The sequence below is a fragment of the Ziziphus jujuba genome, chromosome 8 (genome assembly GCF_031755915.1).
Source record: "Ziziphus jujuba cultivar Dongzao chromosome 8, ASM3175591v1".
Taxonomy (NCBI): domain Eukaryota; kingdom Viridiplantae; phylum Streptophyta; class Magnoliopsida; order Rosales; family Rhamnaceae; genus Ziziphus; species Ziziphus jujuba.
In genome coordinates this window covers 13,937,097-13,952,817 of record NC_083386.1, presented here as the reverse complement: position 1 = coordinate 13,952,817, position 15,721 = coordinate 13,937,097, and the positions used below count along the sequence as shown (strand labels likewise).

Sequence of the window (15,721 nt, the reverse complement as noted above, 5' to 3'; positions counted from 1 at the left end):
CGTTTGATCAATCAATACATGATTTACTGCACCATGCCTTCCATCCTAAGGTTGTGTCGTTTTTGCTTTTTGGTTGTTTAAGCTTACAGAAAAAAAAAGTACCCTTTCCCGGTAGTTGATTGGTGCCCACCGACGATTCTTGTAATTTAGCACCAGATTACAAACAGAGCCACAGAGATTTGTACGGGGCATCGAATTTTACCATATGCCAAAGACAGAAAAACACTAACAAAAGCAAGCAAGGTTTGATCAAAATTTCGACTTTTCATTGCATCAAATGATAAAACCATAATAATTCAACCACCAAATTCCATATAACTTCACACCATCCCAACATTGAAAAATTTACATTATTGCCTCTCAAATTCTCAATTGTAGTTGATCTGAAATTGCCCAACAAGGACTCTTTTTCCTTGTCAATTCTATGGCAGAGTCACAGCAAATCTCTCTCTCTCTCCAAGATGCCTCTCTTTCTCTCCCCCCTTCTCTTTTCAAGATGCCTCAATACCCGGCTCACGAATCTGAATAGATGTTCTTGACAAACTTGCCTCGAGCTCATTTAACTCATCCATGTCCAGTTCATCATCATCATCGTCATCATCTGGTGGAGCTTCTTCGGAGCCAGCAACGGCACTAGAAGAAGCACTTGGTCCCTCCACTGCTGTGTTGTCTTTGGCCTGATATTGAGCATGGGAAAACTTATAAGGCACCAGCGACAATATTTAACACACACAAGAATTTAAACAAGAACGTTCTCATACATAGAGCTTATAAACAAAATCTGAAAATTGAACTAGTTGATGAGGGTTTAAATGCTCAACATTGCATTGCTAACAAGTAAAAAGATGATCTTGATATAAGCAGCCCGATATCAGATATGAACTAAACTAGTACCTCAAAATATATGCAATTTGTTAAGCATAAAATGTGAAATAACTCCATTCAGCCAAACCATAAAAAGTGTTGACCAATTCCAAGCTGCTTTAACAGCGGTAGAATCAGCAACTTCTCTCAGGAAATCATTTTAATATTAAATAAACACTATACCTCCATATTATTTGGTAACACAGGACATGCATATGTAATGACACAACCAACGTTGTATCATTGCATCATGTGGAAAATAAACCGAACAAAAAAAAAATAATATAAAATAAAATAGAAAAAGAAAGAGAAAAGGTATTAAGGTACTTCAAATGCCAAGACAATAATTTGATATAATTTTTAAATTACTGCCAATATAACCAATCAAAACACACCGCAATAATACATCATAGATTTCTCATTATAACTGTTGCCAAGCCACTGCCATATCTATTGCTTGCATATGAGATTTGACACCGTAAAGCTTTGACCAGCAAGTACTAGGCCGTTTTTAAGTAACAATATTTCTACAACATAGTACGTAAACCACGATTTCTACCCATTGTTTTCCCATGGTGTCTTTAAGAGGCTTCAACTTGCAAGGAGAAAAATAAATGGGGCAATTACACAAAAAGCCCTCTATTTTGCAATGCGAACCCTCTTTTACCAATTATTTATAGTTTTCACAAGTCAATTGAATGCAAGAAAATGTGCAAATATAAATTAGAGTTTAATTGATTACACTTTATACGAAAATGTGACAAATTGCACAAATTGTGTACTTTCTGACACTACGTGAAAATTGCACAAATCTGTGTTGAAAAGGAGTAACATTGCAACAAGAACAAAAAATAAGGGTGGTGCTTCTGCACTTTCTGTAAATACATCTGCATTCTCCAATTCATGCAAAGAAAATAATAATAAAAAAAAGGAGGGTTCTGGTGTAATTTTCTTGACAATTTACTCATGACAATTGCAAAAAATTGTGTACAAAAGAAGAGATTTCAATATAATAATATGTGCTATCTTATGATGATAAAGACAACTAAACATGAAATTATATTCATTAAAATAAGCAGTTATAAACTGTCAGCCTTAACGAGACATAGAGTGTTGGAACATTACTATACATCATATATAGTTTAGGAGCCAGAACAAGCAGATTTACCTTTCGTTCAGCAACCTCAGGTTCTTCTCTCAAGTATTTTTCATAAGCCTCAGCATCATCCACAAACAAGCTAGCATCTGAAAGGAAAAGCTCACGACCACTGAAATCAAGGAAATGTAAATCAGTACTGCTTTAAGTATATTCCTTTAACTGAATAGAACTTATAGGGGATAGTAATAATAATAATAATGATGATAAAACCTCATGCGGTCATTCTTAGCCCTCTCTGCTCGTTGTGCAGCAAGACCTGCATCTCTTTCTTCCATCTTTTTCTTCTTCCATTGAAGAAACAGCTCGGGAGTCATAGGAGTAGTGGTGGTTACTTTTGCACGCTTAAGTAATCAGCAGTTGAACCAAAATTAGGATTGCAAACACAAAATGAGTGAAGGCAAAGATAATATGAAAAGGAATACTCAAATCAAGCAAATAAAGATGTTTCTGTCACGATAAAGGAGAGTAAAATGCAAAGTACACACAACAAATATTTCACCTGATTCTCAATCTCCTCCTCAACGGGAATCTTTTCAGCCTCTTCCTCAAGAAGTGCCTTCATTTGAGATTTCAAAACATAGCCTGGAGGAAGAGCATGCCTGTAGTGACAATCTTTGCCACCATTTGGGCAAACCCAGAACCAACCATACTGTTTCTTTTCAACTGCATCAAGAAAGTATTTGCAAACCTGCAATAGCATACAAGGTAGTTAATAACCCAGATCCAGCTGTACAGAATGTTCAACCCCATTAATAAATTGTATCACATGAAATATGTAAAGCAGAATTATAGTCAATAAAGTCAGACAGCATATGAAATGAATATGTGCCTCCTCAGTGATTGAAGACAGATTAATATAAATTCCATGATGATCACATGAACTCAAAATGCAGATAACAAAGTTAAAGATTGGATCCAATAACATGGGATCACTCTAGACTGAACCACAGTGTTTTCCCAATTTCTTTTCCACCTAATGCATCACTTCCAAGGTAGAAAGACAGCAATTCCAGGGACTCGAGAAGATATTACTCTCCCGAGACATGCTGCATATATTAAACAAACAAAAACTTGAATAATTAACAATTATCAAACCACCATGACTAAACTAATAATGCTAAATATCCATTTGCCTAAATTTTCAAAATCTCCAGAAAATGAAATCTTCTTTCATTCATATTTCAATAACTCAGGGAAGAGGGAGAGGGAGAGAGAGAGAGAGAGAGAGAGAGAGAGAGAGAGAGAGAGAGAAGGAAAAAAAAAAAAAGGAGAAAGAGAAACGGAGAAAAGGAGGAAAAAATCAACTAGTCATCATGACATATAATGGTTCAATATCCATGCTAGATACAAATCCAGCAAACAGAGAAGCTCAAATATCAGTGACGTAAAAGCTAATATTTCGAACATCCACAACAGCCACCTTAAAAATAGATTTGCATATTATGTAGCATTGAGATACCACTCATAAATGCACACATCAAGGCACAAAATCTCCAAAACGCTAATGATGTAAATCTCTCACTTTTTCTTTACTTTCTTTCCTTCGCTTTTTCCCTCTTCCTACATGAATCTGTAGACTAGGTTGTCAATGGATATATGGACAAGCTCAATAGATAACTAGACAAGGTCAATTAAGTTAAAATGTACGAAAGCTAATTTACCTACTCCTGAAGACATGTTATCAGATATTCATATAAATTAAAAACACAATAAAATTTATGGATGCCACTTAAACACAACAAATCCATCAAAAGTCATTGAAGCTGCTCATAAAGGTACAACTGTTATGAGGCCACAATACTGGGGGATAAGTTGTGTCCCATAAGCAAACACCAGCACTACTCAACTAACACCACCAAGCTTGCAATTCCATGCAAATAGATGCCTACAGTTACTTCAATGCACAATGAGGAATAATACAACTATAGCAGTTATCAATGCCTCTGTAGCAGCTTACCATAAAGAATGGGTGTTTATTAGATCTTTTCAGTTACAATAAATGGTTCGGATTTACAGGACACTTAGTGTTTTAGCAGCCACAATTTATCGTACTGGGTCTTTAAATTAGATGGCCCATAATAAAACACTTAATAAATTTCATATAGAGAGAATCAACATTACCGTTTCAAATATTCTTCTCAAAGTCAATAGTAGAGCTGTAATCAATCAATGCTTAATTTCTTTATCACTTAATACAGGTATTGATTTACAAAGAAACCATAAAACAAATCATCTAAAAAGGCCAACCACCTCTTTTTTTTGCAAGACAATTGAAGTCTGTTCCACATTACCTTAAATCATCTGATACGGAACTAAGCTTTACCCTTATCTCTTGCTACCAAGTTTGAGAAGAACACCCAAAACTTACATATAGACTCCACATTTTTCTTTAAATAATAAGCATAAATGTAACACGACAGTAATTAAAAACGTTTTGACTGACACGATGAATTTGCCTGCTCTAGACTACATAACTTGTATACGAGCCTCAAATCTGAACCAAAAAATTGCTCCAGTTTTATTTACCCGTAATGAAAGCGAGTTAGCAACAATCACCATATCACAGACGTTCATATAAAATGAAAAATAAACCCAACTGAGCAGGTGGAAAGGATAAATATTTGGAGAGAAAGGAGGAGAGCAACCAACATCTGGAAATACAAAATCCTTAATACCAGACCTGTCATCTGAAAAATATGCTCAAAAGATTCAAGTTTTGAGAATGAACATACAATTTCGGTTGGTTTATTCTGGTTGTACTCTTTCGTCTTTGACTCCACGACCTTCTCCAACTTCTCTTGATCCCAATCTTCCATGGTGTCTTCTAATAACAGTAACAAACCCGATACCAAGTTATGCACTAAGTTAAGGAATTATACAACACAAAACTGAAAGCAAATTCAGACATGTTTATTCATTCACCTCCATCACGCTTATCACTGTAAATATCAATCTTTTCACCCTTCCTCTGGACATTCAAGTCATGTGAGAACTTGCATTTGAAACCCTTGGTGCACTGTCCCGCCTTGAAAAACTCACATAGTATAGATTTAGGATCAACACCTATCCAAATTCCCAAATTTCAATTACATAGACAGCAAAATATCCAAAAGCCAAAACCACAAATAACTACTATCGAATGGTGAAAACTATAAACAGCAAACAAAAAGACAAGTAAAGAGAAAGAATAATAGTGCATACCAACTGGAACTTTTGGCTGACTAACAGCTACCTTAAACAAATCATTCAGCTCCTTCTCTTTAGCTTTCTCTTCCTCCTTCTTTTTCTGTTATTCAATGAATCAATCTCAATCAATCCCTGCTTCTTTACACAATATCAACAGCTCCCAAAAAAACAAAAAAATTCCCACAAACATCAAATTTTCCCAATATTTTATTTAAAAAAAATTGAACAGAACTGAAGTTCAAAAAAGGAAATAACTTTTTTCACTACAGGATAAGTTCAGATAAACCCATTCACCGCCAAAACAAATAGAATCCAATACAAAACGGAAATGAAAAAATAAATAGAAAAAAAAAATAGCACTAACATATGAGAATCGATCCGAATAAGAAACAGCGAGAGGCGGACCTTGGCAGCGACTTTAGTCGCGTCTGGTTTTGGTTGGACGGCTTGCTTGAGATTCTGAACGTATTTCTGAACATTTTTGCTCTTGTTCTTGTTTTTGAGCCCGAAAGTCTTATCCTCTACGACTTTCTGCTTTTTTGCCATGTCGGCTTTGGACTGCTGCTTCGGCGGCATATCTATCGCATTCAATCAAAAACTTCTTCGATGAACCCCAAAAAATTTATAAAAAAAGAAAAAAAAGAAAAAAAAGAAGTAAATAAAAATCAAATTTTCTCACCCCCAAATAAACAATTTCAAAATTTATTATTTTTTGAGTATGATTTGGCCAAAAAAAAGAGGGATTAGGGTTTTGGGGCAGATAAATCAGAAAGTTCTATTAGCTGTGCGAAAACGATGATAATGTAGGCCAAAAAGATGAAGAAGAGAAGGGTATTGATGGAATTTTGTATTTGTTTTCCCTAAAATGCCCAACTCGTCCTTCTCTTCCTGGAATGTCTGATTTTCTTTCACTTGTTGATCTTGAATCCCTGATTAGCGATTACAAACATTTAGAAGGGTCCAGAGGGAAGTTGGGTGAAATGGGAAATTCAATTAAACACGTAGGGTTATTTTTGTCACTTTGAAAAAGAGTTTTGTTGAAGTAGTACGTAACTCTTCAAAAATTGTGCGGTAACCGATGCACCAATTATAAGCTGCCGTGTGTCATCCACTCCACATTGATGCGTACGACATGCCGTTTATATCGTAAACAAGAAAAAAAAATTGTGCTCGGAAAGAGCTTTTACCGTGGAATCGTGGCCACGAGCACTTAGCAAAGCAGAGCAGAGCTGCTGAACTACAAAGTAGAGAGAGAGAGAGATGAGGTTCCGTACGGTTTTTAGGATTCCCGAATGCAAAAACGCAGCGTTTTTGCTGTTACAGTGTCGAGCTTTCCGTTCCTACTCCAAGATTCAATCCACTCCCAAACGGTTTGTTGAAGTTTTCAATATATATATATATATATATTTATAAAAAAGAAAAAATATTTGTATGTTTGTTTTATTTTCACAAATGGACAAAGACTTTTGATTGGTTGGAGAGAAATTGGAGGAGAAGAGAAAAGGTTGAGAAAAAATGTTAATGGTGAATTTTGCAGATGTTTTGGAATTGCTTTCGACATTGATGGCGTTATTCTCCGAGGCCGTGTTCCAATTGGAGGTTCACCCCGAGCTTTGAAAAGATTGTACGGAGATTCTGGTACTGGTTTAACTTTCTTTTTTGTTGGATTGAAAGAAACTATTTAAGCATTATAAATTATAATATTTAATTTTAGAAAATCAATACGTCATTTTTGCTTTTAAATGGTAAAAAATTTCTAATTATGTATTTTAATTATCATACACTGTAGTTTTACTAATTTACTCAAAAATTGTAACTCTAGTTTGGTTGATTTGTTTTTAGGTGCTTTGAACATTCCTTTTCTGTTCTTAACCAATGGTAAGTTGTTTTAAGTGTTCTTATTATAGCATTTTGCCAAGAAGGTGTGATTACTAAGATAGCATAATCCTTTCATTGTGATTGTTTATGCATTTTTTTTTATTTGGTTGGTGGCTATAAATTGGCTTATGAAATTATTTGGATAACGTCACCTTAAGCTTCATTATCACTCACAAGTTTATGTTTTTTTTTTTTTTTTGGTACATTTGATGGTTATAAATTGGCTTATGAAATTATTTGGATAACTTCATCTTAAGCTTTATTATCACTCACACCACCTCAAATTCATAAGAATTCTAAAGAATGCCTTTTTTTTTTTTCCCCCTTAAATTGTATGTCTAAAACAAAAAGTTAATTAATGATTTTTTAACACATTTCTCTAAATCAACTTTACCAAATTTTTCTAAATTTAGGCTATAGTTTTGTTCTTTCTATTCCTTTAAGAAACCAAATTTTAATCAAACTTACACCTTTGGATTTAAAGGAAGAAGATGTATCTACCAAAACTCAGTTCAATGTTTGTCTTCTCTTTATAGCAAAATTCAGCTTAATGTTTGTCTTCTCTTTATAGCATACAAGGCAACAAAAGTTAAACCAGTCTAATTCATTTTTGGAAATCCAGCTACATCTGTTCTAAATTTTCCTTATTTTGAGTAAATATATACATTGCATAATAAGCTCTAAGTGTATCCTAACCATACATTTGTATACAATTCTTTAGCATTTCAGACGCTAGTAAATGATTGAATTGGCCCCATAAGGGATAGTCTATTTGTAAATATCCACCACTTGCAAAATAGCAGGTCCTCGGTTCAAGTAACCTGATGAAAAAAATAAATAAATGCATAAAAACTAAATGATTGAATTATTTCCTTAATTTTTACTTCTGGTAGGTTCTTTTGATACTTGATACCAAACCATTCTTTGTGTGTGACTCAGTGACTGTGTGCAAATATAACTCTCAGCCCTGTATGAGTTCATTTTCCAACTGGATAAATCATTAGTAACTCTTTTGTAAGTATGTTTTGAAGAGCTAGATTTAATGACTGGATGAGTAATATTCTCTTAAATAGGAGGTGGCATCCCCGAATCAAGTCGAGCAAATGAGCTTGGTGAACTTTTGGGAGTTCGCATTTTACCTTCTCAGGTAATGCTTTCGAGCTTTTGTACTTTTATCATTTTCAAAAACATTTCATGAACTAAGTCATTATTTTTTATGGCTATCATTTGACTAATGGAACCCTTTGTATAGCTATCTTTTCTCCGATATCCTGATGCAGGTTGTACAAGGTCATACACCTTTTAAAAATTTGTTGGACAGGTATATACGATAGTCTTTTACAACTCTTTATTTTCAAAATGAACACCTTTTTTTTTATTGATTACAAAATTTCTATGACACAGTAGGTTTAAGGCTTTAAGCACCATCTTCCCACCCCCTTTTAAACCATATTCAACTTGTTTTCATAAAATCTTTGGGTTCCAATACCTCATCATAATCAATGCAATATCAACAAAGTAATTTGTAAATCAAACACGAGATCATTAAGCTTGGTTCATGCTTGTAGCATCTTGTCTGTCAACATTTTGTTATAAGAATGTGATATATATATATATATATATATTTTTTTTTTCCTTTAAAAGTTTCATGCAATGGCCTTTCCCAAATGAGAAAGATTTTATTTTACGAACTTTTTTTCCTTCAGATATGAGAACGAACTAATTGTTGCTACTGGAAAGGGGGAACCAGCTCTTGTGATGTCAGAGTATGGTTTCACGTAAGTTCTTAGTTTAAACTTTTGGCTGTTCTGCTAATTAAAATAAGAAATCTCTGTTATAGTTGTATAGATTTTTAGATTTTAAAGAAACTAGTTTATCCAATTTATTCAATTATTTATTTATTTTTGTGGCAGAAAAGTTCTTTCACTAGAAGAGTATGCATCCTATTTTAAGAACATTGATCCTGTATCTCAGTACAAGAGCTGGACAACGACGCGGGCATCAGAATTGGATCGTTACTCAAATGAGCTGGTGACAAAACATGATGTTTTATCTAACAGGGTTAAGGCAGCATTTGTAGTCAGTGATCCTGTAGATTGGGGTATGGACATTCAGGTAACCTTTTTGTTATTAAAAGAAGCAGTTTGCAGTATCAATTGTAATGTCTAGTTTATGAGGAACTTTAGTGGTTTTAAATTCATTCAAATTATTGTAATTTGTATAGTAATTGGAGTTATAGATTTACATTTAAAGATTTCATGTGGAAGTAGAAGAGCAAAGCAAATCAAAAGAAAATTAGTTTAGTTATGAATATCTTAGCAGACAATATTCTAGGACAGCAAATGATAATCTACGCTTTGAAGTTTTTAATTAGAGCTTTTTATGACAAATATGGTAGGCTTGTGGACTTGCAACTCTTGTCCAACCTCAAGATTCTGTGGAATTTCCTACATTTTAAGCACACAACTAATTAGTTAAAACACAGAAAAAAGAAAATAGCATGGATACTCCTACCTATTTATTGGTTAATTTTCACATATTTACCATGTTGGAGATGATGTCACTTATGTCTTTCTGTTTGTTGAATTGGATTAGGTTCTGTGTGACATTTTAAGGTCTGGAGGGCTTCCTGGACAAAAGAATGGGCATCAACCTCCATTATATTTTGCTGCAGATGATTTGGAATATCAGGTCGGCTGCTGTGTTATCTAGAGATCTTGGTTGAAGGAGGACCCTAGATGATCATATAGAAAGCAACAATTCAAATGTTATTCAAGTGAAAGTGAAAAATCATGTGCATCTTGAGGATGAGTTTCTATAGCAGGACCATAAAATCCTCGACCCTAAATTCACATTCTTATATTTTTTATCTGACCTGTGCTTATCCATAATAGCTTTCTTTGTTGGCCCATAAGAATGAATCATTACAATGAATGTATCCAGTATTTAGTCATGTCTAACATCAGAAACGAAAATGCAGCCATGTGCACGAACTTTCTTCTATCTTAATGCAGTTGAATCTCCTCAGTTGTAGATAATTATAATTCAAATCTTGTCTTTCTCTTCATCCTTGTTAACTCTATTCATCTTTTGGACTTCTGGTTTTACTCAGTTCTGACAGTTGCCTAATGATAATCAATACAGGCTGCATTTCCATCTGAGCGACTTGGAATGGGTGCTTTCAGAACTGCTTTAGAAAGTGTCTTCAATAGGTAAGATTAGGTCATTCTCATGTTTAGAATTATAAATTATTGACATTCTAGAAGACAGTTCTACATCAGGTTGTGCCATTGGTCAAGAAACCATTTCATTTTTGTTATGTTTCTTCATGGCATCATAATCGGTACAACCATATATCTTTAAAATCTCAGAATTGCTTTGATACCTGTTCTTGGGAAACCAATGAACTGATCATTTATAGGCTCACCCAATCAACAATATCATAGGTTATTACCATGCAATTTCACTACTAACTCTGCCCACAAGTTATAAAACTTATTAGACAAGGAAACAGAGAAAGCTTTTAGCTGAAATTATTATGTTGTTTACAGAGAATTTTAAGATAGTGTAAAGCTTAAATTTTAACCTGTCTGTGGCACATGATACAAGAGGATTGAATTTCTGGGTATTGTCTGGTATGCCATGCGACTTAGTTAGAGTCTGTCTTTATTGACCCTTAAAGGTGGCCTTGATAATTGAAAATTGAGGCATTTGATGAACTGACCCAACACTTTGATTATAGAAAAAATAACATCTTTTCCCACCGCATTTTCAAGAAACATGTTATGAATAATTTGACTCATCTGTTCAAAATGGAATTTTTTCATGTAGAAAATGAAACCATAATCCAAGTAAACGTCATTTAAGAAAATAAATAAACATGGGATTGAAAAAGTTCCTATGACATATATTTCATTATCATATAGCATATCCACAAAACTTTAAAATAATTATTTCTCAGACACTCGTAAGTTACTTTGAAGCCTGCAGATGTTCAGTTGCTTCACAAGCTAGCTGCTTCTACTAAACTGGCCCTTACCCTATGACTTGTAGCATCATGAACTGCCTTTACTATGAGAACTCTTATGTGTGGCTTTGCTGTGCAGAATTCACCATGATGTTTTACAATATATATCTTTTGGGAAGCCAAATCCATTTGTATTTAAGAACGCTGAAGCTATATTGAGACAGCTCCAGCCATCTTATTTGGGTCATTATCTTTCAAATAATGGAGATTCTGGATCAGAACCCTTCAAAACTCTCTATATGATTGGTGATAACCCAGTGGTTGATGTCAAAGGTGCAAAGCAGGTTTGTCTTTCTACTCACTGATCTTCAAACCTTGTTTCTTAAGCTATGTTTTATCATGTTTTGCGATTGATTCAGAATTGAGATACCTTTTGACAATCAGGCAGGACATCCTTGGTTTTCTATTTTGACAAGAACAGGCGTGTTTAATGGGAACGATAATCATGCAGATTTTCCAGCAGATCTGGTAAGTTAAATTGGCTTTTGAAATATGAAAAATGCAGAAAATTAATAGAATGTACAATTAAATGCATTTTGTTATGGACCTGTTGCTTTTTTAGGTGGTTGATACGGTAGAAGAGGCAGTGGATTATATTTTGAAAAGGGAGAGTGCTTCTTAACACATGACATTTTGGAGCATGATCTTTTTCTTTTCCTCATTTGTTTTCTCCTTTTTTTTTTTCTTTTTTTTTCTTTTTTTTTTCCCTTTGATTGTTTATTATTGTCTAACTAGGTCTCATAATTCTTTTGCAACTCACTCCTATTGCACGAAGATTATTTGAGAGTATAAAATGAAAACAAAGTCATCCAGTTCTTAAGATCTGGTGCAACACTTTTCTAGGTTCATCTGAAATTTCAGTAATTATTATGATGGATGTTGTTAAGAATTGAAGAAATTATCAATGATATGTAAAAAGGAAATGACAAAATTATCAGCAAGAAAAATTGGTGGCTAATGTGAGAATGCCATTCAAACATTTAGTGCCTGGACAATGTACAGTGAAACTTCAATATTTGATGAATGAATAATCTCGTTAAATAAATAAAATTATTCAATCCCAACTTTGACCAGTATATTAAATGACTAAATTAGCTAAATGCATAAGATAATAAATTTTTAAAAAATCCTTTAGGATCCATTGAATATATTAATCAATATTTGATTAAACTTGTTAAAAAAAAAAAACATAATATATATAAACATTTTCTATATATACTAAAAAATTTATTTGATAGCTTTTATGCTTTTTCAATTTAGCTTTTTTTATTTTTTATTTTTTTTAAATATGCATCTATAGTTGTTTTTGCTTTAAATAAGAGTTTATCAATTGATCCACTTATCCATCTGAGTGTTTAGACGTTCTTTCTATTAGTAGATTTCTATGTCCGATGAAATTATCTATCGATTCTTTTTTCTTTATTTATTGATTGAATGGTGATTAATCTTGTGATTATAAATTTGATCAAGCTTGATAATTTTTTCCTTTATTAATATATATTATATAGTTCATAAAATTATTTTTAAAAAATAGTATAATTTTTTTAAACAATTAATAAATATTTATTTATTAATAATTTAATAAATTATTCATTTATTGATAAATAAATAACCTTTTAATAATTTTTCAAGTTTTACTGTAGAATCCATTTAACTCATTTGTCCTCCTTGCACAATAAGCATAAATCTGTTATCAGCCTCGAGTTGCGTGATGCTATATGGTGTATCTGTTTCCTAAAGCCAGCCTTCAAAAATGATTTTTTTTTTTTTTTTTTTTTTTTGGGGCTCTAAATGGACTCTTCCTCTTCTGATCTTCTCAAAGACAGAAGTCAATCACCACATGAGAGCGTTTTTCTATAGGTACTCTTTCACCTGATGGAAACCCCATTTGCCTCGAACCAAATATCCGTTATCATATATTGCCTAGAATTTTTATCGACTTATGGTATTTCCTTATTTTCAGAAAAAATAAATAAATAAATCAAAAATAAAAAATGATGAAATTTGGATCATTAGAAGGAATGTGGCGAATCAATTCAGTTCTGATTAGGCCAAAACGATGGTTAAGATGTTCAAGCCAAAAAAAAAAAAAAAAAAAAAAAAAAAAAACGATTGTTAAGATGTTCTTTTTCTTCCCCTCTAACCCACTTTGTTTATCCCATGTTTACTAGGAATATGGCGAATCAACTCAGATTAAGCCAAAACGATTTTAAGATGTTCTTTTTCTTCCCCTCTTAACCCATTATCTTTATCAAATGTTTACTTCCCTGTCACATGTATGTTTGAAAATCCTAATAACCAATGTCCTGTGCTTCAAATCACTCCCTGTTTATGCTTCCAAGCACTTAAATATGTCCTGTGACAATGTCACTACTATGTTTCTGGCAATTTTTGCTTTTAGGGAGTAACAAGAAACCTCTTGCAATTTGTGGATAAAAGCAAATATGTTGGATATAGTAACATATGTTTATTCAGTTCTCATACTACTGCCACTAATTTCAAGTAAAATTTTCACATATTTCCAATGTTTCTGTGACTACAATTATGTAGACGACTACCTGAACACCCAAAACATCTCTTTTGCACCTTGCCCCAAGTGAGATATCCATGTCCTTGAAAATAATGATGATTCAACCACTTGTAATTGAAAATTATATAACAGTTGTTCTAGTTCACATAAAAAATGGCAGACTTACTAGGCCCCCATTACCAACCACATAACCCAGCCAAGTCTTGAACTTGTAATTGAAAATTATATAACAGTTGTTCTAGTTCACATAAAAAATGGCAGACTTACTAGGCCCCCATTACCAACCACATATAAGGTTCCCTTATACCAGCCAATTCTTGAAAATGGGGGTAATGCATATTATGCTACAAATACTTCATACACTGTTTAAATAATGACTGATATCCTCCATTCTCGCAGCAATCACTAAAAGTAAAATAAGTATAAACAATGGAGTTGTTCTTTCACTGATATTTTCTACTTCTGAAGGGGTTCCATTCACACCATGGACAACGCCAACTTCTAATTCTGACTGACAAAAATGATTAAAGCATGCTTTCCCACACAGCAAGCATGTCACTCCATTTTCTACTCCCAGCAGCACCTGAACGGTCTATTTGGCTAACAGTAAGGGAGAAGAACTAACATACAGGAGAAAGGAAACACGGCGAAAAGTAGGCTATACAGCATGGTTTAATTAAAGAAAGGGGAAGATAATGAAAAGGTGACTATTTCATGTGCAACAGAATAGACAGAGGAAAGGTTCGCATATTTCTTCCCCGAATTTCAAAATATGATGTAGGTGTTACAGTGACAAAACTGAACTTTGCCTCTGTAGCTATCTCTAAAACAACAATTGCTTTCTGCGAACAAAATCTTATATGCAAATTCATGAGGCCAAAATATGAACCTTTCTACATGCCAAATATATAAGTTATACATATCCAAAAGTTGTTCTCTCAGCAGTTGAATACTACTGCTATTGATATACATAAGTGGGCAATGATCCATAAATTATGTTATGGGTAATAGTCCACTTCAGCAGTGAATAAACCCTGCTATAACATTGCAACACTAAAGTACAAACTTGCCATAGAATTCAAGAATTTTTAGCTCCTTAGATTTCAATTTTACAAAATTCACGACTTTCTACCCTTGAATTCAATATAACATTGTGAAACAAATTACACTACAACAAAATCAAATTACAGATATGGGTTTCAAGATTACACTTACAGCTTCAAGAAAATCCCTCAACAGCTCAGCTATTGCCCACCACCACCACCACCCTCTTCTTCCAACTTGTTGACATAAGCCCTCAAAAGCATGACCAAGTCCCTCGCAGGTGCTTGAAGCGTCCCAACCAGGTTCAATGCCGGAGTCTGAAGCTGCCCCAACAATTTGGCATAAATCTCAGCCCTCGTTGGCATCGATTCCAACTGCTTGAAATCCCCAGGCCCATAAAACTTCCCCTCAAAAACAGCACCAGTGAAATCATTCTCATCCAGTTTCCTCTCCTTCTGAAATTGCCTGTACGGCTTAATGGCAGCTGGGATTTCCTCACTGTGAACGAAAAGCCAAGCGTTCATACCAGTCATGCAAGGCTTCAGGACCTCCCATTGGGTACCCTCTATGGCTTTGTAAACCAAAGTGTTCTTCGCCACAATAAGCTTGGTGTTTTCCGGCAAACTTCTCCGAAGGTCCTGGAACTGCTTCACGGTGAAGCCCTTGTATTTGATACCGGCTATAAGGTAACAGTTTTCGAGGTTCTTTTTTACTGTCTCGACTGTCTGTTCCTTCTTTGTACGGGAAATGGCGGATCGAATTGAAGGAAAGCGACGTGGTTGTGGGTTTATCCGGGTGGGGTTTGGGGTAAAGGAGAGTAATGGGTTGGTGGGTCTGGACAGTGTTAGGGTTTGGGAAAGTGGTGAAGGTCTGGAAGAGGAAGGGAAGCTGAAGAGAGTGGCTTCCATTGGAGGAAGTAAAGGAAGGAAAAAGCTTGTGAGAGAAAAATGACAATAGAAAGGAAATGTTTTTTTGTTTTTTTTTTCCGGTTTTTCGCGTTTATAGGCCTTTATCTTATCAGTCTCTGTGTGGG

At 34.1% G+C, this 15,721-nt stretch overlaps 3 protein-coding genes across 8 annotated transcripts; 1 reads left to right on the top strand and 2 right to left on the bottom strand.

Annotated features, from left to right (window-relative positions):
• Nucleotides 1-244: 244 nt before the first annotated feature.
• Nucleotides 245-6,140, bottom strand: LOC107413630 (zinc finger CCCH domain-containing protein 11). Of its 3 annotated transcripts, XM_016021637.4 has the most exons (9): nt 5,889-6,139; nt 5,615-5,787; nt 5,225-5,309; nt 4,946-5,086; nt 4,756-4,847; nt 2,523-2,711; nt 2,234-2,364; nt 2,033-2,132; nt 245-677 (listed from the first exon to the last, which is right to left on the bottom strand). In XM_016021637.4, exons 2-9 carry the CDS (start codon nt 5,783-5,785, stop codon nt 492-494), a joined length of 1,095 nt encoding a protein of 364 aa, XP_015877123.2. In that variant the 5' UTR covers nt 5,786-5,787; nt 5,889-6,139; the 3' UTR covers nt 245-491. The 3 variants fall into 3 exon arrangements, with proteins under 3 accessions (XP_015877123.2, XP_015877124.2, XP_015877122.2); XM_016021638.4 differs by having other exon boundaries at nt 4,756-4,844; nt 5,615-6,140; XM_016021636.4 differs by having other exon boundaries at nt 5,615-6,139.
• Nucleotides 6,141-6,284: 144 nt separating this feature from the next.
• Nucleotides 6,285-11,962, top strand: LOC107413611 (mitochondrial hydrolase YKR070W). 3 transcript variants are annotated; one of them, XM_048469711.2, is made up of 12 exons: nt 6,289-6,579; nt 6,747-6,847; nt 7,052-7,087; nt 8,161-8,234; nt 8,368-8,408; nt 8,794-8,865; nt 9,001-9,202; nt 9,683-9,778; nt 10,232-10,299; nt 11,194-11,398; nt 11,499-11,582; nt 11,677-11,962. In XM_048469711.2, the coding sequence occupies exons 1-12, from the start codon at nt 6,470-6,472 to the stop codon at nt 11,734-11,736; spliced, it is 1,149 nt and encodes a 382-aa protein (XP_048325668.2). In that variant the 5' UTR covers nt 6,289-6,469; the 3' UTR covers nt 11,737-11,962. The 3 variants fall into 3 exon arrangements, with proteins under 3 accessions (XP_048325669.2, XP_048325668.2, XP_048325670.2); XM_048469712.2 differs by lacking the exon at nt 7,052-7,087 and having other exon boundaries at nt 6,285-6,579; XM_048469713.2 differs by lacking the exon at nt 6,289-6,579 and having other exon boundaries at nt 6,743-6,847; nt 8,340-8,408.
• A 1,883-nt stretch (nt 11,963-13,845) lies between these two features.
• LOC107413624 (large ribosomal subunit protein uL10c) lies at nt 13,846-15,691 on the bottom strand. 2 transcript variants are annotated; one of them, XM_016021628.4, is made up of 2 exons: nt 14,860-15,691; nt 13,846-14,236 (listed from the first exon to the last, which is right to left on the bottom strand). In XM_016021628.4, exon 1 carries the CDS (start codon nt 15,594-15,596, stop codon nt 14,889-14,891), a length of 708 nt encoding a protein of 235 aa, XP_015877114.1. In that variant the 5' UTR covers nt 15,597-15,691; the 3' UTR covers nt 13,846-14,236; nt 14,860-14,888. The 2 variants fall into 2 exon arrangements, with proteins under 2 accessions (XP_015877114.1, XP_024927520.1); XM_025071752.3 differs by having other exon boundaries at nt 13,846-14,227.
• Nucleotides 15,692-15,721: the final 30 nt, after the last annotated feature.

Coding starts and splice junctions, on each gene's coding strand:
- LOC107413630 (XM_016021636.4), bottom strand. CDS start 5,785: ATGCCGCCGAAGCAGCAGTCCAAAGCCGACATGGCAAAAAAGCAGAAA. Junction 2,712..4,755: donor AGAATAAACCAACCGAAATT/GTATGTTCATTC, acceptor ATGCTATTGCAG/GTTTGCAAATACTTTCTTGA. Junction 2,133..2,233: donor GCTAAGAATGACCGCATGAG/GTTTTATCATCA, acceptor CCTTGATTTCAG/TGGTCGTGAGCTTTTCCTTT.
- LOC107413611 (XM_048469711.2), top strand. CDS start 6,470: ATGAGGTTCCGTACGGTTTTTAGGATTCCCGAATGCAAAAACGCAGCG. Junction 6,580..6,746: donor ATTCAATCCACTCCCAAACG/GTTTGTTGAAGT, acceptor TGAATTTTGCAG/ATGTTTTGGAATTGCTTTCG. Junction 11,583..11,676: donor CAGATTTTCCAGCAGATCTG/GTAAGTTAAATT, acceptor TTGCTTTTTTAG/GTGGTTGATACGGTAGAAGA.
- LOC107413624 (XM_016021628.4), bottom strand. CDS start 15,596: ATGGAAGCCACTCTCTTCAGCTTCCCTTCCTCTTCCAGACCTTCACCA.